Source organism: Zonotrichia leucophrys, chromosome 2, assembly GCF_028769735.1.
Source record: "Zonotrichia leucophrys gambelii isolate GWCS_2022_RI chromosome 2, RI_Zleu_2.0, whole genome shotgun sequence".
Taxonomy (NCBI): domain Eukaryota; kingdom Metazoa; phylum Chordata; class Aves; order Passeriformes; family Passerellidae; genus Zonotrichia; species Zonotrichia leucophrys.
Genome location: NC_088171.1, coordinates 39,418,650 through 39,443,221, shown reverse-complemented (window position 1 = coordinate 39,443,221; position 24,572 = coordinate 39,418,650). Strand labels below are relative to the sequence as shown.

Here is a 24,572-nt window from a genome sequence, read left to right as displayed (position 1 = left end):
GCGGCCCCCGGGCTCGGGGCGTCCCGGCCGCGCCGCGTGTGGCTGAGCGGAGCCCCGGGTGTGGGAGCGGCCCGCAGGCCGCTGAGGGGCTGAGGTGGAGCGGCGGGGCGCGTCCCGGTTGCATCAATTCACCCCGCTCACCTGCTCTCCCGTTCTGACCCCTGCCTAACATAGTAGATGTGCCCGATGTTCAGCCCGCTGCTAGGGGAGGATATTTATTTCAAGGGAAAGGCTCCCTGTGGGAGGAAACAGGGAGCTGTGGCACTGAATGGATGGAGAAAAATAAAATCCACAGGTTTGTTAATAAAAACCAGTTTCTTACCATGAAATGGTGATCAGGACTAAATGTCACTTCCACACTAATGTTAAAAGAGAGGTATTTTCTGTTAATGGAATTACAGAATCAGTAAGGTTGGAAGAAGCCTTTTAGATAATCCAGTCCAAACATCAACCCAGAACTACCACTGTAACCACTGGAAATCACTACGCCACATCATCCAGCTCCAGATCCAGATGCCTCTTAAACACCTCTGGGGATGGTGACTCCACCACCTCTGTAGACAACCTATTCCAATAGGTGTACATATTTCCAATAGGTGAAAAACTTCATGTAATATCTCATCTGAGTCTCCCCTGTCTCAGCTGAAGACCTTTTTCTCTGATCCTCTCAGTGCAGTCACGCCTCACCACATTCTCCGTTTGGGCAGTTGTAGAGAGGGATGAGGTTCCCCCCGAACCTCCTCCAGGCTAAACAACCCCAGCTCCCTCAGCTCTTCCCCACAGGACATGTTTTCTTCACAAGCCTTGTTGCCCTTCCCCATAGGACATGTTTTCTTCGTGAGCCTTGTTGCCCTTCTCTGGACATGCTGCAGCACCTCAATGATCTATTTAAAGTGAAGTAAAACTCACCCAAACCTGAACACAGTATTTGAGGTGTGGCCTCACCAGTGCTGAATAAGGGGGGTGTTCCAGAGAGCAACTCTATTATCAGGCTAGTTTTCCGCAGGCAGTATTGGGGTCACTTGTAGGCCCGGGATTTCTTATTTAAAAATTCTAATGAGATCTTGTCTCTATTCTGGAGTAATGCCTTTAGGATTGTCTCTGCTTGGGTTGGATTGTTGGAGCTTAGACTAGGGAGTGAGCTGGGATCATCTAGCTGGGCAATGTGTTTTGGGCAGGGATGGCTGAACAAGGGCATGCTGCCTGTGATGCCTCCATGTGAAAAATGTGAGGGCTGGTATAAATACTGACACAGCCAAAGAATGTTCTCATAACTGGTATCCGTGACTTTCTCTCCTGGCACTAAATTAACTTGCAGGGCTTTGATCTTTGCTACCAAGCAGAAAAAGAGTATAGTTAGTGTGTGTGTGTGTGTGTGTGTACGGACATATGAAAGGGAGACACAATCTAAATATCAAAAACGAGACTTTAAAATGCCAGATTCGGTTCTTCGCAGATGCAGATGTCTTGTTAATAAAATAGAGGATATCATTGTTCAAAAGTGTTAAGTACATGTAAATTAGTTTTCTATCATATGAACTAAATTATAATTTACATTTCAGAACTTTGTAAAAGCCAGTAGACTTTTGGGTTTCAAATGATTGGGTAAGAATTGGTGTAACCATGACAGATAATTTCTAATTCCTTTGAATCTTCTTGGTTTTACTGAACCTGAGAGTAATGGTATATGCATATCATTAGAAACTGTAAAGTAGAAGCCAATTAGCTCCTGAGGTCACATATGAGACTTAGAGGAACTTCTGCAGAAAAAATAATGGAAAGTATTCCATGAAATGCATAAAAGCATTATTTACTTTTTTAAGCATCAATAGGCATAGGCTTTTGGACATTGCTTCCAAATCCCTGTTAGCCACAGCTCCTCCATCTTTTGGACCTGATTTACATGTGTTACCTCATGCAGCTAAGCAAAGTGCTTTGAATTCAAAATGTTAAGCCATCAGACATTGACCATGCTATTCAAGATCCAGAAGGTTCCACCTTGGTTAAATGTTAATGGTATTCTGCTGATGAGCACTTAGGAAGATATTACATGGAGTTTTTTACTTTTTTTTGGCAGGTGATATTGGTGACAGAAGAAGGACAAGAATGATTACATATCCATAACTCCCAGCAGTATGTCAGGTAATCATATTTAATAAGAATATCTGTGCAATATTTCTTGCCTTTCTGGAGTGATTTTTGCTAAATATTTATTGAAAAATGTGTCTTTAACAATTTCTGAATTCACTGAAATTGAAATTCGTTGAAATTCTGCATTCATTCCTCATTAGTGCTGGGAATGGAACTCTTTCCTCCATCCAGAGCATAGAGATGTGGGACACAGAGTAATCTTCCCCAACATTTCTGAAACTTTCATTGTCCTTGGTTTGCCTTCCAGAACCTTGTTGTGTTTTGTTCTGAATGCACATTCCAACTTCAGCTATCCTGCAGAAGCTGCCAGCATAGGAACAGTTTCTGCTGAGTATCCTGGCCTAAGTTATTTCATAACATGGACATATTCCCTGAGCTTCAACATGAGACAGTCAAGTTTATTTTACATTTGTTGCCAAGTACACTTCCGAGAATTATTGACTAGGTCTGCAGGTGGGCTGAAGATCCAGAGTTGACATGGCCATTAACCATTTTAAGCCTGCTTAACCATCTTATCCCTGCCAGTTGCAGAGCATCTGAAGGTTACACATAAATTAGCTGTGTCAGAACCCCCATGTATCTAATCTCTGAACAGTATCTAGAAAGACATGCTTATTATGTGGAGATTGTATAGAAGGCCAGAGAATTTCAGACTTCCAGAATTTGTTTTAGTATTCATCAATTTCCCTAAGAAAGTGTTCTACTGATAGTGTTTGTCAATGTGAATTTCAAGAGCCAAATGCATAAATGGGACCTTTTAAAAACCTGCGAAATACAGCATGTGCTACATAGGAAAAGTCATCACTAACAAGACTGTATTCCTGGTGTTCTGCCCAAAGGACAGTTTATTTTTACATGACTGTGCAGTTCAACTTTCTTTTCCTTTTCCCTAGAAGGCATTTGTATTGGCCAGCAAGGGGTAACAGCTGCATTCACCAGCAAAGATGGTCTTCTGATTTTAGGTTTCTAGATATGAGGTGGAGGGGGAAAGAAGCAGAGTATTATGTAAATACAAGCTTTCATAGTAAACCCTATTATTTGATAGTATGAAAAGGTGTGTCTTTTTATGGTTACTTTGCTGCCCATTGAAGCAGAGACAAATATAAGAAGGAAGCAGAGAGCAATGAGGCATTTTGTGGAATGAAGTGGAATACTGACCCGTGGCTGGTGTGTCAGGCTCTGACTTGGCATCACTGCCACATGAGGATTGGGAATGAGTTAGTGTCCTTAGGCTACATTGGCAGGCCCTGCTAGAGTGGTTTTGCATTGTCCTGCAGGCATTCTGGGCATGGTGATTTCATTTGGCAAATACCTGTTTTGGAAGAATTTGAAGCACTGGCATGTAACTTGGTCTCTTTCAACTCTCTGTTGGGCTCTCCCCTGTGTCACGCTAAACTGTGTTTTACGGCATTTCACTACAGAGCTTGACGTTGCTGTGGTTTTGGAGGGAGCAGTTAATAGCTTCTGCTGAGTGATGGCAAGAGATGAGGAAGGAAACACAATGTACCCACTTTATCCTCACCTTCTCTGTTGGATCTGTGGCTTCCTGTGGAGGGTGGGTTTGTGGAGATTTTCCACTAGCATTCTAATCAGTCGTGTCTCCCTGGACTTGTCCCTGGCAGGGCAGCTCTGCTAAGCTCAGAGAAACATAAAGCCTAATTGGAAGGACCTATATTTTCTGCATTTCTTTTGACAGAAGTCAGCAGAGCAAATATGTGCAAAGAACATTATCATCAAGCACAAAAATAAATGTTGAGATGGAGATGACTGTTTGTACAGCTGTAGATGTCCATCACTTTTCATTATGAGCAGTTTGTATTTTCTGTTTCTGATTATAGGAATGACGTTCCCTACATGAGTGTAAATGTGAAGAGAAACATGGATGAAATTAAAGACTTTCAAACTGTATAAAAACTTCATAAATACCATGATCCAGAGCCAGACAAGAGTCCTTTTCTAATGAATGATAATGGAAGTTTAGATTCTGTGACTGAGTCACTTGAATATGGGAGCAGAAATCTAATACGAAACGAAACCAGCTGGCTAAAATAACAGGCTGTATTATTCTGTGGTTTTGATAGATAATTTTTCCTCCCCATATGTTATGTTTCTACTGCAGTATGCATTTTCCACTTGTAGGCACTGCCTGAAAGCCTTCAGGTTCTAGTGCAGTCTAGAGAAGTTTTTCTGGCAGGAGATTGTAGAATTTGACTTTGACAGTAAAACCAGTCTTTAGTGCATTTGCAAGATAAAAAATTTGTCCTCATCTTTCTTACAGCCCCTTCAGGTACTAAAAAGCCACAGTAAAGTCTCCTCAGAGCTTTCCCTCTACAAGGCTAAACAGTTTCAACTTTTTCAAGCTTTCGTTATAGGAGAGGTGTTTGATTCTTGTGATCATCGTGGTGGCCCTCTTCTGGACTCACAGGTCCATGTCCTTCCCTTTCTGAGGAGCCCAGAGCTGGATGCAGTGTTCCAGGTGGGGTCTCATGAGAGAGGAATAGAGGGGCAGAATCTCCTTCCCTGCTCTGGTGGCCACACTGCTTTGGATGTAGCCCATGGTGTGATTGGTTTTCTGGGCTGCAACAACAGTGTTCATCAGCAGTTTTACAGTTGACACCAACAGTTGCTGCCCACAGAGTAATGTCTGAGAAAAAAAAAATTATCAGCATAATAAAATTAGTTCTATCTTAGCAATAAGAGCAGGTTCTTTCATGTGCATACGTTGCACGATAGAATAGTAAAAAAGTTGGAAAGTATTATTTTCTCATTGAGAAAATGTCATGGTTGAGGGGTTAAAACTTTCAGTCTCTGTCCCGGAGCTGCGGCACTCCCACACACGCTGCCGCTCCGGCCGGGCACTCTTTTCCCCCCCCTCCTTCTCCTCCTGGGCCGGCTGCTATCACATTTGGTGTCGCCGGCTCTCTCTCTCCCTCCTGGGCGGGGGGGAGATGGCTGCCCGAGGGCTGACTCCCTGGGATCTTCCACCCTTCCATCCTCAAGGGCCTCCTCACCTCCCATCTCTGTCCAGGCCCAGGGCCTACCACGTGGCTGCCCCTCCCCCGCGCAGCAGCAGCGGCTGGACGGGGGGGGGGAGATCTGACCTCTTCGCCTCGACGTCCCAAGAGAGCCTGCCAGGGGCAGAGCCCTGCTTTTTAACCCCTGTGTATTCTCGGAGGTGTGTCCAAACCCCACTGGCTACACCAGGTGCCAGTCTCAAACTCAAAACCTTCATTGGTTTGACCACAGCTTCCCAGAATTCCCACTTCTTCCTGGTCAAACCACCACAGAAAATAAAATAAATAAACAAGTATGTAAAATAATTTTTAAAGTTCTTTATATTTTAGCATTGTTATGAAGCTTCTGGTTTAGCATCACTATTCACTGGCCATAGCTATCACTGAAGGCTCCCTTCTGTACATTTTCTCCCAAAATGCAGGACAAATCTTGAGACATATTTTCATCTTACTTTATTTACTGCAGTGCAGACTGAAGAAGAAATTCAAGAAAGCGTTCTAAAACCTGGAAAATAGTATTTGTAGAATGCAGTAAATCTCATAATTTTACTTTCATGGCAAATGAAGAGAGAATGTAAAGAGTGTAATAGTGATTCCAGTAAAAGCTGCAGCAGTTCTTCCACTGATTTCAGTAAGGCTGGGGTTTTATTCTGCTTTTACTTGGAAGCTTCAAAATCAACCCAGTCATTGTGCTTCTACTCAAATATCCACACTGTTCTATTTGGTAATGACTGTAAAGTTAGATCAAGATAGGAATTATAATAAAATTAAGTGCTTACATTGGGGAATATAATTTAAATGTCATAAATGCATATTTTCAGTAAGTAGAATTTAATATGCAACGTTTCTTGAAACAGGTCCCTCATTTGGAGAAGAAATTAATCAGCTTTCATGCAACAAATCCATTTGAAAACCAGTGTCTCCAAGGGTGTTGCACATAGTTTCCAAGAACTGGGAAAAGTAATAGAATAGGAAAGGTACCACATTTTCTTCATGAGTCTTTTCACTGTAATGCTCATTACCCTGTAAACTTGGCATTAATTCAGGCAGAGAACAGTTTATTGTTTAACATCAGCTGAGAAATTATTTCTCCCAAATTTCTATAATGATTTTCCTAGGATAATTTAATTTGACATACATCATTGGCTGACACTTCTTTGCCTGCCAGACCATGATAAAATCCGACTAACTCAAGTGTATTATTTCTTTTAAGTAATGGACTTTTAGGAGGATGGTAAATACTTTAATATAAGGTTTTGTTATGCCAGGATTCAGCAGCTTTGTAATGAGCTTTTGGGGATTTTCAAAAGGTTAACAAGATTTATATTGTGGGATGTTTTTGCATGAAGCTATGAATCACTCCATGATGGCTCTTATTACTTAGAAGCGCATTTCTGAATATGCAGTTAAAAATATCACACTTGCTAAGTTCTAGGTTACAGACACTCTGGGTTAATTTTTTGGTTCAAAAATTTAATATTTTTAAAAGTGCTTTGTAAAAGTGCTGTATAAATACAAAAGCCGAGTAGTCTGGGAAACATTTTTTAATGTTTCAAATTTTATGCAATTCTTTAATATGTTATATTTTCTTTCCAACTTACGAATACCTGCTGCTTTTTTCCTCAAAAGATCACACATTTTCAGAAAAAAAAAAAAAAGAGGGGGAGGGGGATCTGATTAGATTTCACAAAGAACAGAGAGAACAAACTTTTTTTTTGTAGTAGCAGTATTTTTTTTAGTTTTGTAGCATTTGCTAGTCATTTTAGGAATATTTCATTATGTTAATGCTGATATGTTTGTTCTGTTTTCTTTTTAATGATCTATCAGTATATTTAGTCCCTTTCTATAGTAGTTTTTTTTAAGCCAGAGCTGTTTCTTTTAAAAACTCATTTTTCTGAAATTTATTTCTGTTGGGAGCAGACTGTTGTGTTTTAAATTTTGAGTGTAATTCTTAGACTGTGTAGTTGTCTTTCACTACTGACATCAGGTAAAGGAGAACTGCAAAGTGCTGTCAGTATAAAATGTACTTGTTCATTTTGCAGCCAAGAAGCTTTTAGAATAGTCATTTAAAAGGAGTAAAATGTCCTTCTGGTTTTTTTCTAAGTCTTCCCCAATAGCCTATAAAATAAAGCACTTTGCTGTGCTTGCCACAGGAGTTACAGCCTGCCATTTTATGATCTTGAAAAGCCTGAAAAGCCTGACCACAGCTGCTGTTTAGTTCTTCTGATAACTGTATGTCAGACCAATCAACTTACAACATTTGTACTTGGTATTGATCCCTATACATAGAGAGGACTTTATTTTTTTTTGTGCCAATTGTAAAGCTGTTGGTAAATTGTGGGATCACAATTTACCCCACTCAGGCATTTTCCAGTTATTTCCATATGAAAATACCTTCTACATTCACTAAATGCACTTCTCATTAAGTTCTTTAAAAGCATCAGATTTGCTGCAGTGCTATCTTAAAAAAAAGACAAATGTTTAAGGAAATTTGTAAGTGTTGTCATACACGAAGGCCTTTCACTATTGCTTTGTTGTGTTTCTGAAAATGGTTTAGATCTGTACCAAGCTTGAGTTTATTTGAAGTTAAAAGAATTCTCTCCTCACATCCAAGTTTGTCTTTTTTTACTGAAGAAGCTTTGGCTGCATTGTTTGGGCAAAACTTATTTGTTTATTTACCTTTTTTGTCTATAACAAATTGCATATCTGTCAAGACTGCTAGTTTTAGTACCTTTTTTTGTTTTACCTGGCCATTACTCAAACCTCAGTCCCTCAATGGGAGGTGTTATTTCAAGATCTCTCTTTAAGCAGTTTTAGAACCAAAATAACTTGAACTGTTTCACCACCTTGAAAAAAGAAAAAAGCTTCAATAATGTGCTTGTATCCCCAGGATTTTGTTAGCAAGCAGCAGCCAAATGTACACTCCCCAGTGGGAGGAAATGGAAGGTCTAATGAGAGATTAGGGGAAGACCATGTGAATTAATTTGAAAGCTTGTGAGGAAAGTAATATTCAGAATCAGGATTTCAGAAAAACGTGGCAGTGATCTAAAGTGATTTGTAGAAGTGATTTGAATGATTTACTAAATGGTTTCACTGTAACTTACTTGTTTTTAAAGATATGTTTTATGTATTTTGAGCCATATTCTGAAAATGGTGTTTTGTCTTCTCACTTTTATTTTAGTAGGTTCCCAGGCATTACAAGAATTATCTAACACAACATGAAGAGAGTAAACATCCATTAACATTCCCATATTCCCACAAACAGTAGTCTGTAAAATGAGCCCTGGAGAGGTGGATTGCTGTCTGTGGGGGACTAAATCAATATTGTTTTAAAACAGGGAGGTGGTTCTGCACATGAGGACAGACACTGGGATTCCTTGCTAGAGGGGGCTGTGAATACAAAAAATGTACTCAAGAGTAGACTGGGCTGTAGTTCAAAGAGAGATCCAGTGGGTATTTCTGCATTTTAGAAAGGCCACAAGGGCTCAGTCAGTCCCTTGGGCTGAGGAGTAGCTGGGGTTTGAGAGACTCTTGGTGGCAGCTCTCATATGTGCTTGCTTTGTTCTTACTCTTCCCTGGGTATCCATGTATGACTCCTGTTGGAGACCAGCAGCTAGGTGAGCCCTGTGGTTCAGCTATAGCTTCTTCTCAGAAAAACTCCCTCCCATGTGCTGGGCAGAACTGTGGGAGGAAAGAATGCATTTATAGTATCTATGTGGCTGTATTGGTTAGCACCACCATTCTAGTTCCATGGTGTATCCTGGTATTTTACTGCTTTTCTCCATATAGCTTTGGTCATTCATTTCTTTTGGTAAGTTTGTTTTATCTGGAGCTGCTACAAGATTCTGTTTTGGTCTATACAATTCCTGTTCACTTCTCAAAGGACAGGTTTTCAGAGAGCTCTTTGCATACCAAAAACCCTGAACAATTTGCTTCTCTGTGCTCAGAACTGCCTCTGGTTAATTTACAGATGAACTGCCAGGTTCTTTTGGGTATTCTTTTTCTCTGATTAATTTTTTCTCATGTTTAGAAATTTGAGCATAATGTTAACCCCAGCTCTTGATAAGTGCATGTGTAATATTGCTTTAAAAGTTAATGGAAATTTAGCATGTTTTTAAAAAGTGATTGCACTGATTCACAGAGGAGCTCATTAAGATGTATCAAGAACAAGGATAAAGCTATTACACTCCTTATTACAAGTTTCCTAATATTGCCTTTTCTTACATATTACAAACTGTTTACAAAGTTTATTGTAATTATCTGTGCACTCTTCTTTCCTAGTGATTTCATACTTGTCCAAAAGATTGGAAATACTGAAATTTAATCTTTAAATCCATATTCTAAAATGTAATATTTAAATATTTTATAATATTGCCACTGCTAAAGCAAGTAGCAGGACAACAAGCCTGGATTAAATAACCCTGGCTGTTTACTTCTACAAGCATACACATATGCACATGTTTCTGAAATATTGAAAATCACCTAATGGACATTGTTCATTCTACCTGCTACAGTTCCTTTTACTCTACAATTTTTTATAGGCATTGTAATTTTTATATTTTAAAAATTCAGGAAAGAAATCACATGTTCTCAAAGGTTTTATTTAGCACATTTGCAGAGGCAAAATTTGCATATTTAAGAAGAGTCTGGCTTGTCTTTGTGAGCTGAGCTCCATCCTTCTGCTTATTCAGTGATCATGTGAGCCTAGTTTAAAAGTTGTGAAACTCAATTCTGAAGTGTTTCCCTCTTTTATAAGGAAGCATAAGGACAAAATGCTATGCTCTTTTCCTGGGAGAAAATGGAAGGATAGGAGATAAAAGAGGAAGATGAGAGAAGAAGCAAAATAAATGAGAGAAAATGCTCTTCTCTCATGAGAGAAAATGCTCTCAAGAAGCAAGATTAATAAGAAGAAATGGAACCTTAGCCTTGGCTGACACAGATGATTTTGTCTTTCCCAGCACAAACACACATGAAAACTTTACATGCTTTTACTTATAGTTTGTGGGGTTTAAAATGCTGGAACAAGGTATGAATCAGGTGTTGACTTTACTGGGGACATGTCCTTTAATTGTAGCTTGGTTGCTTTTTTCTTTTTTTCTCTCAAGTCATCAAGTAAAAATCCTCTAGTTTTATTGGTCTGGGTCCATACAAAGCTAGGCTGCTTCATCAACCTACTGTGCACCCCTCAGTCCTAATCCTGATTATATTTGCCTTAGGTGATCTCTCTGAAGCCAACCTACTTCGGTGTCCTTATATGCTTGCACTTCAATGGCAAAACAAAACAAAACAAACAAACAAAAAAAAAAAACAGTAAAGTGCTTTTGTCTTTGCTGCTCTTTTTTCAGTAAACCTCAAATATCCAAAAAGGCAGAACTTTATTATGTACGTTTGCAATCAAGTAAGTTAATGGCAATTCAGAGAGCTCCAAGCTGGTTTCCTAATTGCCCCTGTTTTGGTCAGCTGCAGATTGAAATACTGTGTAGAGAGAATTTTCTGTGGAAATTCTGCTGTGAGCAGTTTTGGAATGTAAAATAATTTTTTGTTGTTAGAGGAAGTGTCTTGGTGTCTTTGTAACTGGGAAAACAGCAATCCTCTGACTTTCCAGAACTGTTAATTTACCTTTTGTCTAAGTGACAGCCTGTTGCTCAGGGTGAAAAATAAATGTTTGCACTCCCCCAAAAAGTGTGAGCAATGTAGTCAGTCTCTGCGGAGCAGGCACTGATTGCCCCTGTGGTCACAGCAGCTTTCGTCACCAGTGGATCTAGCTGTTAACTGGAGCTACTGTGGTATAAAGCAATAACAGTAATAATGGTAATGCAAATCCAGCCTTGATTGCGACAGGGCAGATCCCAAGCAAGGAAAATTAGTGTAGCTCTCAGGGCACAGCAGGAGAAGTTTAATGCAGTGCCTCTGGGGTTGTTGTGAGCATGGGGAACAGGCACTCTTTCAGTGTGGTTTTTGGTCTTATTTTGTGCACTCTGAGTTTTTGTCAGGATTAAAGTTCAGGTTGGTATCCAGCTCATTCCAGCAGGAAACACTGTCTTCCTGGCTGGCTGGCTGGCTACCACCTTCCATCTTTCCTGGAGATACTACTTAATGCCTCTCTTCGCTTGGGTTGTATTAAAAATGGCAGAGCTTTTTGTATATTGCTTCTTTGACCACTATTGGCAGATACTAGTAGAAAATTGGGAAAAAAGACCACATAACTGAGATGAAAACAAATAAATTGTTCCATATTTTTTCTGTAGTCCTTTATATATTGACATTCAGATAACACTGCGTGCCTGAGAATAGGTCAACCTTTACAATTACCCATTAAGGAGTATTTGCTTTGGCTTGTAATAAAATAATTCTTAGGGATTCCCCTTGCCTATTCTTTTAGGTAAGCTTAATGGGCAGTTCATTTGCTAAAAGTTTTCTTCTTCTGTAAAAACAAACTTGCCTTTAAAAAAACATTCTGATGGGAATTTGAGGAAGTCTTTTGAACTGTTGACTGCTGAGATGCCAGTTATTGCTACAGTGTGCATTTTGAAATCGTTTGGTGATTCCTTGATGAGAAGAACTCTGGCCCTGCTTGTTAGTCCTCTTTACTCTGAAACAGGGCCTGTAGTTTTTAGTCATGGTTCATCCCAGAAGGCTGTACTGCTTCCTGCCTTGATTATACCTGTTTTAACAGTAGCTAGAGGGAGAGAGAGATGCTTCTCTTACAGGTAAGAAGTGGAGACAAAATTACATTATCATCCTTTATCAAAGATTTTGGGTTGACAAGACCAAGAGCAGATGCAGGAGATTTCAAGTGGTTTTGTTTGTTTGTTTGTTTTTGCTAAAAAGGAAAAAAAAAGGCTTTGAGAAATTCAGGCAGTATATGTTAGAGCCAATGGAGTAGAATAAATAATGTAGTCTTCTCATGAAAATAATTTAACATTATAATAAGAAGAATAGTAATTTAAGACGTAAACATCCACTGTGACTCAGTATAGGAAGTACCAGAAGAGAAGACAAAATATAAAAGCTTTCAGTGGTAGTTCCTTGCAACTTAATCTTTGACTAGCAAAACTTGAATGTGTAATGTCCCTGGTGGCTGAGGAGAATGTGTGAAATAAAGTGGAAACTTGTAAAATTAAATGAACTGTAACTAACATGGCAGGCAAAATAGTGAGACAAATTTCAGAGGGAACTAAAAGGAAAAGAGAGCATATAGCTTCTTGATGTTTGGCTAGCTTTGGTAAACTCTGCCTGGGTAAATTCCAAATGATGGAAATAGAATAATGGAATCAATTTCTCCTCATTATATGAATGTGTCTATAATCATATTTCAAAGTCCCATGGATGCTTTCCTAACAAAGAAATTGGAAGATTTGTAATTTGTTTTGATTTTATTTTTTAAGTTATGAAGGCTTTTGGAGTTCCTTGTTAAAGGTAAAAATCTATAAGCCTCGTGTGACACCCTCTCTGAATCCTTGGGGAACAGAATTTTTACCATAGTCATGAATATATGGGTTTTGGTTAAAATCAAAGGTAACACAAATCCTCACAGGCTAAAAGACAGCAAAGATGCCCTTTAATATTAAAGATAAATTTGAGGAAAATATATAGAATTTTTTGCCTAATTAGATTGAACAGCCTGGATTATGAATCACTGATCTTGAGGACTAATAGCAAGACCTGAGTACCTGAGGATACAACTGACTTTTGTAAACAAAGTCAAGAATTGTGTTGCATCACTGGCCTGCTCAAGGAGCTGACAAAACATGGATCTATTTATGAGTGCATTATAGAAATGCCAGTATTTTTAATATGTATATTGCACATGCCTGACTCTGACATTTGAGAAGATGCAATGTCATCCACGTAGGGAGATAGGGTGTGAAGGAACTTAAGGGAAAGCAGCCTTCTGCTGAACCAAGTACACTGTTTGAGGTTATGCAAAGTCGAGAGGAAGGGTGGCTTGTAGTGCACAGTTCCTCTTTGTGCCACAAAAAATGAAGTATGTGAGTTCAGATCTTTGAGGGAAGTTCTCAGTTCCCAGAGGAACTTATCAGAGAAACCCTATCTCTTTCTCTGTGCTTAAATTTATGAAGTCAAGAGAATATAAAAGTGTTCAAATTATGAAAAAAAAAGTTTTATATTCTATTCTTTTTATATTTTTTAAATTGCCTAGTATTTCTGGGTTACTTTCACTATTCTATTTTAAACTGATTATCCTCCTACAAGTGATATTCTCTCTTGCCATATTACCTGCATTTAGAATTACTTTTTAATTTTACTTACAAAATGAAGTCTGAACTAAGAGCAGATCTATAAAGCTAGAAGTAAGTAGGTAAGAGCAAAGTATGTAGGTAACTTACCTGCCCTTTGCATTGAAGTCCGTGATGCCAGGTACTTTCTCAAATTTGTGTTACTGATGTCCAGCTGAGATACAGTCAGTAGAAGAAACAGACTTGTAGCTGCAAATGTCAGGTGAGCTTGTATTCTTAGCAGCAAAAAGGTGTTTACATCTAAAATTTATTATAAATAATATACTCAGGAAAGGTGTATGTACATACAGGAATTAAAGTAGGATAACAGTATTTAAAACTAACCACGATTAAGTTTTCTGAATTTGTCCTGTAATAACAATATTCCGCTTAAGAGAAGTCCTAAGACAAAGGATTCAGAAACAGCAATATTATGATGGAACTGGTAACTGAAATCCCAATTTACTTTGAATCATTTTTTTCTGGAAATTAATGATTTGGCATGCCCTTACTAATATGTTGCTTTACTGAGTGAAATGCATGTAAAATTGACTTTTAGGTTGATTCGAGCAGCAGAATCTTATTGTGATTAAAACCACTGTGAGTATCAGTCATCAGATGTCTGGAATTTGCTATTTTATTTATGCAAGTTAAACAGCTATTTTGTATTTGAATTTTGTTACATATAATATAAAGTAAAACCATTTCTTAAATACTGAATATGATCTTTGCTGGGTCATTTCTACTGATTTTAGTTTTGCTCTCCAGAAATAGAAATTGGGCTACATTTAGTTTTACAAATTTTTCAGCTAGTGGTATCTCAGGTTCTTCTATACCAAAGAATAAGCAATGACCAGTTAGATAAAATCATGCAGCTTTGGTATTTTCATTATCCACACTGCAGCCAAATGTCCTTGCTCCTGAGATAAAATTAGCACCTCTGATACTCCACTGTGACCGCAGGCGGAGAAAGGCAGTAGGTAGCAAAAGCGGAACTGCTAAGCATGCCCACATAAGAATGTCACACTTAGGTAACTGAGTGTCCCTCAGGTCAGCCTACGATAAGAGCAAAGTCAAACAAGGCTGAATCCTTGATGTTTTGTGTTTTAAGTATCTGAAAATTGTTCACGACCAGCCTCGACCTACAAGACCTCAAATGATCATATGAGCAAGGCAATAAATCGGTGTTAACTTGCCCTGGGGCCCATGTTGTAGTTGTGATGTTGTGAAAGTTGCATCTAGTGTTAGCCTGTCCACATAGATCTGCCTGCTTTTTCAGGATTCTCAGACAGGAAAATTTTATATTCACTTTTACTGAAGGGGAGCTATGGTGGCTGAATGGGCATGGCTGAAGGGTTCTGCATCGTATCAGTGCAGTCCAGTGGAGATGCACGGGAATACCACAGCATCAGGAGAGCTGGGGAACCACTTGCTTTCCAAAACTCCACACCTGAGCAAGATTTTGGCAAAGCCAACGGTTTGTAGCCCTGCAGTATTTGCCAAACATCCAGGACGTGGCCTCCCGTTGTGGGACAGACTGATTCACCTTCCTGACAGAAATCACAAATGGAATGTAGTGGGCATAACAGAAAATCATTTCTGTAGGAAAAGACACTTCAAAAATTATGATATCCAGAGGAATGGACAGCAGCTTTCGCAATGCCGACATGCTTCAACTTGGACCAGTACAATTTTACAGCCAGGCTATACAAAAGCAAACTTTCAAATTATGTCAAGTGCCCAGGAATACCAAAAAGAAGAAAAAAAGTGTAAAGGTAACTGACATTATCATACAGAGCACAGCAAATGCTGTATTTAGAAAAAACAAAAAGCAAAATCAGCTTATGTCTTTGTTTACTGTCAGGGGTTTGGCCATTGGTAAAAGCAATATTATGTGGGGATGTTTTCTAGCTACCAACCTTTTTTTAATTTATTTGTTTTTTATCAGTGGTAATTGTGTTTTTTAGTTTTCTCTTCTATTTAATTTAATAGCTTTGTGAGAGCCCTTATGACAATGTGGTTAGTACTTGCTGGGGTTTTCTGTGTGATACCTAATACAGAATAATATCTCTTCTTTTAGAGCTTTTAAAAAGTATTTGTCTCTCTGCTTATGATCTTTATGAGCTGATCAAAAATCTTTTCTGAATTTGGCCTTTTTCTTAAAGCATATCTTTGATACATTAAAAATGCAAAGACAAAAAAAAGCCTTCTTTTCTACTTTCAGGGTGCTCAGCTCTCGACAATGACTGTGTTGTTTGCCTTCTTTCTTAATATTAACCATACCCTCAGTGGGTACATGTACAGAGCTCAAGTGGGACTTCTTGTTAGGAATATTCTCTGCCTCACTAGTCAGGAGAGTAAACCATTTTCTCTGAGGTAGGTTGTTTTCACATCAGCACAGCATTGAAGGAACTCCCTTTAAGAATCACAGTTGCTAGGGTATTAGCACAAATGTAGTGCTTAAGTTATTCTTATTCCTCTTTAAACTTGGATAAATAGTTCTTCATTGCTCTTTGCCTAAAAAATAATTACTGTATATTGTGAGGGGGGATTACAAGTTGTTTTCTTTTACTTAAGTCTTGCGTCACTCCAGGAAGAAAGATTACAGTGTCAGGCAGGATATCACCTCATGAAAAAGTTAAACTGGTCTAAGTACCTGATTTCTTTAGATTTAGTTGTACTTTACCTCAGAATGCCTCTTTGCTAACAGATGTCAGGTGTTGATCGCTTTAACGTCTTACTAAGGGCTGTCAGGAGGCTACCAAACCCAGACAGTCCCATCCAGGAGCCTGTTAATTATGTTATGTCAAGCTAAATTAGCCTGTTTTCTGCTTGGGTTTTTTTTTTTTCTTTTGAACAAATGAAACTTCTTACCTTGATGTTTTCATGTGAAGTTGAGGCAGGCAATGACTCAAAAAAGGTACATGTTTTAAGTGTTGGCCATTACTTTCTCAAGAGATAAGCTCTGTAATTAACTGATGTCTGCTAACAGGGTCTTCCAATTATGATATATGGGGAGGCTTAACAAAGTGGGTTGTCTGGCTCACAGGTCTATAATTACTCTTAGTAATATTTGTTCTGGGACCATCTTAAAAGTCTTCCCAACTATTCAAGAATTTTGTTTGCTCATTTGTTGGCTGACATCTCAAGGAGTAAATGCTTTTTGACAAGACCGTGTGCTACCTATCCATGTCATGTATAGTGCAAGAAAAAGCAAGCACAAACCCTGGAGGAGTCCTCATCAGAAAAGAGCAAGCTCCATTCTCTTTTTACCAAATTTATTCAAGGTGTCAAAAATATTTTGAGGGATAACTGGAATTGTAGTGTATCTGAACGTTTAAATATAAACTATGACATTCTTTGTTATTCAAGCAGACTAATGAGTCTGAAGTATTTCAATAAAAGGCACATCACACTGGCATTTTATGAGTCACAGACAAATTTAGTGTCATGTCATAGCCAAGGTACAGTGGGTTTTGTGAGAGGAGCAGTTTTAGAGAAATAACTAAGTTGGTACACGTGGAGAAAAGAGGTGTGCTGTTGTCTAAGTAAGATTTTCATCTAGTTCGTACCACAGGGCAGCTAGTTTGAATCTTCCTGCATCTGTTGCAAACCAAAGGAAATCATTTTATGTCAGAAAGATTTAGCTTTTTCTCCTTCAACTGTTATAAATGTATCATAGAAAAAAAGATTATTTTTTTAATGTCTTATCTTCCACTGAGACATACTCCAGGAACTGTCAAATGCACCAGAATTCCATAATCCTACCTACCTTATGATTTAGTCGCAAGTAGAGTTTTCAAAATAAAATAAAAACCATGAAAAATTAATTTTCTGTTCTTGTAAATGCTTGTTGTTATTTTGGATTCTGATGTTTGAGGTTTTCTTAGTTAATCTCTAAGTTTGCGTAGCCATACTTCTGAGGGACCATTTTGAGTCTTTGATAATAGTGCATGAAGTGAATAAATAAGGTGGTGCAAATACATATATTAAAGAGAGATGGTAACTCATTGAGTGGGCCCAGAGACAGTTGTATTTGATAATTTATGGGTGTTGCAAAAATGACATTAGTAGTTTTGCTCAAAAGCTATTGCAGTTTTCAGTATATGTTCCTTATGATGTGAGAAGATCTGTCTGGAATGTAGCCCATGTTATGAAAGTGCTGATTTGTGTTTGCTCAGAAAAGCCATGATCTATTTTATCTTTTTTTCCCCACAACCATCAGAGGTGGCTGAGACAATTCAGACAACAATAAAATCCATAAATAGGAAATATAACAGTTATTTTGTAATGTGTAAAAATTCATTTTACAAAACTAGGAACTGATAATCCAGGCATACAAATCTGTGAAGAGTTCAGAACAGTATGTTTAATCTTTGCAACTACGTGTTTAAATGTGTAAAATTTTTAGTAAATCCTGGATTTTTATTCATCTTTATGCATGAAGTCTGAACAGCAACCAAGATAAGATCCTTCCATTTGGTCCTTCAGAAGTGCCCTGACTGATTTCTGATTAGAGTGCTCTGCAATACCTCCCACATACTGACACTGCTGAATCTTTTAGGATGGTGTGCAGGGCCCCTATCTGCAGCATTATGATACCCAGGACTCTAGACCAGGGGTGCACAGTTTGGAAAAAGTCAGGAGAATAGGACTCTTGCAGGTAATATTCCACAGCAGATTAAATTGCACTGCATGATACTTCTTTTTTCTGTGTCAGGGACCTCTGTTGGTTGGGCTGTAGTGTTCAGAGGGACGTGACAGGATTTTTGTCTTTCCTTAACATTTCTGTGGGTTCATTTTGGTGGGTTTTCTAACCAAGCTAAGTCACAAGAGAAGTGCATCTTAATGGGGGTATTTCATTGTTTGTAATTAAAAATCTTAGTAATAATTTGTAAAACAGGAGTTAATGAAGAGCTGAATAGTGTAGTGTAAGGTGGTCTCTTCTGCAGATTCCCCCTTTCAGGCATTCACAGCCTTATTTTTGCCCACCCAGTTAATATCACTGACTGCGTTAGACTTACTTCTGATTTACACCAGGGTGAGTATGTAAAAACCTTTGGGGCACTCCAAATAATTCCTGTCTTTTTTAGAACAATGGACTAACACCTTAGACTGTGAGAGGTTTGAGCTTTGGATCTTCTGCCGTTACAGTGTCAAAATTTCTGTTTTATTCCTGGCCTGTTTGCTTGAGTTGAAGGGTTTATTCTGATGGTGATTAACTTCCATGTGTTCACATAATCAGACATATGTGAACTCATAAAACTCCAACTGTGATATTACATTACTGGAGGCAACAAAAGCTCAACATGACATGATGTAAAGATATATATATTCAAATAGGAATACAAAACAAAGAAAAAAATACTATTCTACTCCACTTTCAGACTTCTGATAAAGAAGACACTGTCTGACTGTCTTGTATCAGAGAATTTAATTCAAAGGTGTGCATGAAATGAACCTACAGGATTGGACCCTAAAAGATTAAATGAAAATATTTTAGGAATATTTCAGTTTTTAAAATCTTTGCAGTGTTCTTTGAAGTGATTTGTTTCCAAGGGAACAACAATATGCAGAGCTATAAATCTCTTTAATAGTAACATATCACAGGTAAGAAACCCACATTCCCTGGTAGTGTTCATAATTTTTTTTTGTTTGTTAGAAAAGTAATTTTTCATTTTTTCCTTATCCTTCACAGTTTCATGTAATTTAATTTCCTTATGGTATTAAGGGAACACTTGACAAAAATAGCACATGTGACACATTTCTAAGCATTATTGATGTAGCTTAGAATATAAGAAATATTTAAGGGATTTATTTTGAAACAGAAAGTAAGACACAGGTTGTGCCATGTTGAAGTACCATTTCCTCAGGTGCCGTCCTGGCTGGAACAGCTCTATCTACAGAAGGCTTCAATTCTGTTTAGTTTTTCAGTAACAAACCTAAATCCAGTCAGAGGGGGAAAAAACAAGAAAATGAAAGATTCGTGGGAATTTTGACTTTGCTGGCAAAGCAAATCCACATGGGGAAAATTCTCACTAAGAATTTAAAGCCCAGCTTCTCTGGGTGGTGTAAAAGTATCCAGGTATTGTGTTTTGCTAACCTGTAAAACACAGCCTCACCTCTGTGAGAGCTCTACATAAGTTCCTGTTGGTGGTACAGGGGATCTTTTTGTGGTAAATTAACAACCTAAGTACGGTACTTGGGAATGTTTTATTGGGAGCATGGAGAAGTAAATTCAGCAAGCTGTATATGGTACATACACTACAGCATTACCAACCCATCCCCTCAGTGGAATGGTTTGGGGGTTTTGGCATAAACAACTTTTGCAGAATTTCTTGAATGAAACAGGCATTTTTATGAAGGGCTGAACATCCATTATTGAAAAATCAGATCTTGCATGAGACATGCTTTTTATCACAGACAAACTCACTGTTTTTAAAATCTAGATGATGGGCCTGAACTAAAGTGAAAATTAACTTTTATTGTGTGCTTTTCACACTGTATTTTACAGTGGTATTTGTTGAGTTAGACAATGATAAATGAATGAGGGTTCATGAGGGTTTTGCTTGTTGGATTTCAGTAACTGTTTGCGGTCTTCATGAAATAAAATGTTTAAATTATTAGATTTTAGGAGAACAAGTTCATTTTAGAGGCAACTTCATTGACTTCAGTAGCACTGATCTCAATAGAGTTCAGTTTGACTTACCAAATGTATTATTATTTTATAAGCAAGTTAATAAGAAAGGCATGGTAAAGATGCTTCTTTTATAGTTAGAGAGGGAAGAAGAACTCCAAGTATGAATTTTAACTTCTCTGATCATTGGAAGGACTTGTCCTGGATTTGGTAGTTAATTAGACATTAACTGAAAATGCTACTTATTTAGAAAAATTAGTTACAGTTGTGTGTTGGAAGGAAAATGTCTCTCTGTTGACTGTTTTTATTAGTCTGAAACATTTAGCAATATCGGATAGGGAAAAATTTTGGTATGTCATGCCCAGTTCTTACCTATTGCACTGAACTTTTGTTTAAGAGTATGTTCATCAAGATTGTTAAGATGTATTCTGAAGATCCTAGAAGAAAAGGGCCAAGTTACACAGTAATTTTAGCAATCCTGTAGTTTAAAATTAATTAAATAAGAAAGCTCTCATTATCAAATCAGTAATAACTAAACTTCCTAATAATAAGAACAGATACTAGAAAGGTATACCGGTTTATTACTGACTTCACAAGTTTTACTGTATCTTAGCTGTGCTGTAAAGAAAAAAACAGATTTTTTCCACAGAAAAAACAAAATAGCAGTTAATGTCAGTTAAAAATAAAATAGTTTTTTAAGATTAAAAAAAAAGGCTGATTAAAGAAGGTATAATAACCGTGCTGAAGCTTGAGGTACATTAGGCAATTAAAATATCATACAGTTTTTGTTGTAGTGGCGTTGTCATGTTCATAGTTCATAGGTGAGCCAAAATATGTTCCTTCATTTCCTCGCTCTGTTATCAGAAAAAAAGCTCTTATAAAATACTTCATTACTGAAACAGAAAAGATAACAGAGCAGAATAGCAAAGCAATTAGCCTATTGATAATATTTAAGCAGAGTTCTTTTTTATTTTGAAGTTTCCCACCTGTTGAACTCAATAGAAATTGCTTGTTGAAATCACTGAAGTTTAGAAAAGCGGCTTTCCCGTAAATTCATTATAAGGCAGTGGGGAGGATTGTGTATGTGAGGAAGGCTGGGGAGATTCATGCATGTAATTCTGTAAAACAAAATCAATAAAGCTGATGACAGATTAAGTTGCTAAATTTTGTAACACTAGACTACTGTTTGGGTCATCAGCACAGCACTATTGGATTTTCTATGGTTTAATGCTGAAAAACAGGATTATTGATTTTAGGATTTTCAGCGTATCCCCTCTGGGAGTTCTTAAGCAGTCTTTATAATTCTTCACACTTAAGTTGACAACTACAGTGACATAACTGTGTCCTTGCCTTAGTAATCGTTTTCTAATCATATTGGAAAAGGCTGGAAATGGTTTATAAAATGATTATTCCAGACAAACGGGGGAACAGAAGGGTTGTCAGGATGTCACTTCTTTGTCTGGTGGTCATTGCTACCTGACTGCCATCTTCCCTTGGAATTAACTTACAGTCACAGATTAAGACCTTTGACTGTCATAAATCTGCTTCCCAATATGTTTGACTGGCAGGGGAGTTCACAAGCCGTCCCAATATAAATAGGATTTTAGCACATCAGGTGCTGCTCCGAAGTAAAACGGGCTGTTTTGCAGTCGACTTTGTTGGTGTATATTCATTGCTCCTTCCCCGACCCATGTGTATGCATGCCTGCGTGTGTATGCATGTGTGTGTGTACGTAAAGTAGAAGCTGAGATAGGCTAACAAAATGAACTACTGTATGCAAGAAATATATGAAGTGCACCCAGCTGCTGGTAGCAATTGCTACATGCAGTCCACTGATTATTGCACATATATTGAAGATAATCAGGGTTACAGCAGTTGTGATGCTCAGGTCCTGCACAGTAACAACATATATATGGAACAGGCCTGGGCGGTGAATCAGCCTTATACCTGTAGTTACCCTGGAAACGTGTTTAAAAGCGAGTACTCTGACATGGACATGGCCCTGAATCAGTACAACCAACCTGAATTTTTCACAGAAGAAAAACCTACTTTTTCTCAAGTGCAGTCGCCATCGTACTCTCAGAAGAAAGGTAGGGGCATTTTATTTAAATAACAAAAAAAAAATTATCTCTGTTTTTGTTTTTGTTTTGCTTTAAACTTACAGTTGCATCAGTTGGCTCAGATGCATCTTTGAATGTGAAGGCTGCCTGTTCAAAATTGAAAGCAGCAGTAACATAGGTTGCTAGGTGATTGTAAGGTTTTCGGAGAGCGATGAGGATTTCCAAGCACTTTTTCTTAATATATAAGAGACATTTGCAAGTATATTGCTTCTTTTTTCTGCTTTCCTGGGCTATTAAGTTCCTTTGCTATTCACCAGTGAGCTTGATAAGAAAGTTTCTCTCCTGAAATGTCATTATATATGCTGATCTTAAAGCTGTGTTTCTGTTTACATACAAACTGTGTAAGTCCGTGTTTTCAGTAAATGTGAACTCTGTTTGCTCAGCAACTCAGGAAAAAGATTTTGAAAATAGGACTGTAAATATGTATGGGAAAATGTGTTTGAGTTACTGTTTTCTAAGTGAAAACCACGAGTTTCTGATTATGCAGAGCAAAAAAGACTGAAAATTCAAGAATATATCTATGCAAGAAAGATTACTTTGCATCCAAAAGGCTGATCTAATCAATACATTTGTGAGACAAGTTCAGTGTCTGCTCCCTAGGGGTTAAATCATTGCCAGTTTTTAGAATTTATTCTTTTGATTTCAAGTAAGCTAGTGAGATTTAAAAGGAGCCCAAAATACTAACAAATACTTGGAAATGTTTTCAGTGCTGTTGGTTTTGAACTCGGTAACCCAACTTATGCATATGAAGTATACATTCTCTGTGTTTCTTTAAAATCACATTATTAAAGAAGGAAAAAAACTTATGTGTTATACCAAAATAATATCCTTTTCTGATCAGACCAGATTTTCTATATGCAGTTTTCCAAAATCCAGATGAATCGGATGTAACTAGAGAGATAAAGAAAATACCATTTACTACTTTTGAAGTATATTTGTAATGAAGAGCAGACTGTTTATTTTTATGAACTACATGGAAAACTGAAGTATTTTCCTCTGGACAGAAAATACTCATTAACCCTTGATGCAATAAATCTCTGTGATTGATAGAAAGATGTCTTAATTTTATACATTGAACAGCATCATATTTCATAATAAATAAAATTATTTTTAAAATCCTTCTTGGAGGCTGTGACAACATGATCAAATTGTAGGCTAAATGTATTTATGGGTAATATATGTTTTTGTGTTGTGCAACATTTTAAATGCTTTTTAAGGCTTTTTTATCTGTTGTAGGGTTTTAATTAATGACTTTATATCCTTTGTAGAATTCTTCTATTTCTTGTTTTTGGTTAAGGGAAAAGTTTAGCTCAGGATTAATTTAGAAAAAATAAAGACTTGCTGTTGCAAAGTCACTGAAGGAATACATTTTTCATAATGTTAAAGGTTATAAATAATACTTAGTACACCTAGATCAAAGCTTTAAGTTATTTCAGTGCTCAGGCACCCAACATCTGCCCTTTGTAAAGTTTTTGAACTTGTTGGTTTGAAAGAATACAGAGTTGTTTCTAAAAACTGCTTGTATGCCTTTATTTTCTACCACCTCAGTTTCACTAAGAAATGGCGGTGAATTTCCGAGGAAGCCTCTCTAGCAGGCTTTTAATTGATCATTCACAGAGACTGAGCAACGTGTTTTGGGATTCTTTAGAGCCTTATTACTGTGATAATCAATAAAAAGTGGCCTCCCTTCTGTCAAACCTTTGCAAATGTTGAGGTTGTTAAGCAGAAGAGATCTAAACTGCGTGGAACATGTGCATCTTCTCTTTTCTTCTTTTTTTTTTTTAATTTCCATCTTTTAAGCAAGCTATCGTAAAACTAACAAATCTTTTAATCCTGTCCTAAGAACAGAAGGCTTTTCACAGGGCATGTGTGTCTGTATTGATCCAGAATTGATTGGGGGAGCGAGTGAGTTTGTTAGAGAAGCCTTGGTAATAGCCCATTAAAGCAAAATTAATTCCCTAAACAGGTGTTCATGAGGAGTTTTGATTGTTGCAGTTGGTATTTTTGTTAGTCGCCTGAAATTTGTTATAATCTCAATAATATGCTGTTCAAATCACATTGTACTTTACAGTAGCACATGGACTTGTTACTTGTTTCATATCAGAGCTTTTGCTAGTTACTAAATGGTTAAAATCTTGTTTTCCCTCTGGGAAGAAACAAAATCAACATTTTATGTGTCGAAAGCTTGTAATTTGTGAAAGGGTATTTAATTACTTCTCTATTTTTATGTCACTTTGAACGAATTCAGAAAATAACTTGAAAAACAACAACCAAAGACCCCAGCAATGTGTCACTGGGGGGGGGGGAACATTTATAAAGCATAGCCAGTTGTTCTAAATAGCAGAAAGCTGCTTCAGTTATTACAGTACATTAAAAACTATTATTTCCTGATTATCTGTCAGAAATTCTGATG

At 37.6% G+C, this 24,572-nt stretch overlaps 1 protein-coding gene across 11 annotated transcripts in view; it reads left to right on the top strand.

Moving 5' to 3' along the window:
- The window catches only part of THRB (thyroid hormone receptor beta), a 169,301-nt gene that overhangs the window by 117,251 nt on the left and 27,478 nt on the right, over positions 1 to 24,572 (top strand). For 9 of the 11 annotated variants that reach the window (XM_064704647.1, XM_064704645.1, XM_064704641.1 and 6 more), the window contains one exon: positions 2,078 to 2,142. In XM_064704647.1, coding sequence (XP_064560717.1) covers positions 2,136 to 2,142 — 7 coding nt within the window. In that variant the 5' untranslated portion in view covers positions 2,078 to 2,135. Of the gene's footprint in view, positions 1 to 2,077; positions 2,143 to 14,729; positions 15,178 to 21,794; positions 22,130 to 24,572 lie in introns of those variants that run through there. The other 2 variants (XM_064704639.1, XM_064704640.1) reach the window with 2 other exon arrangements.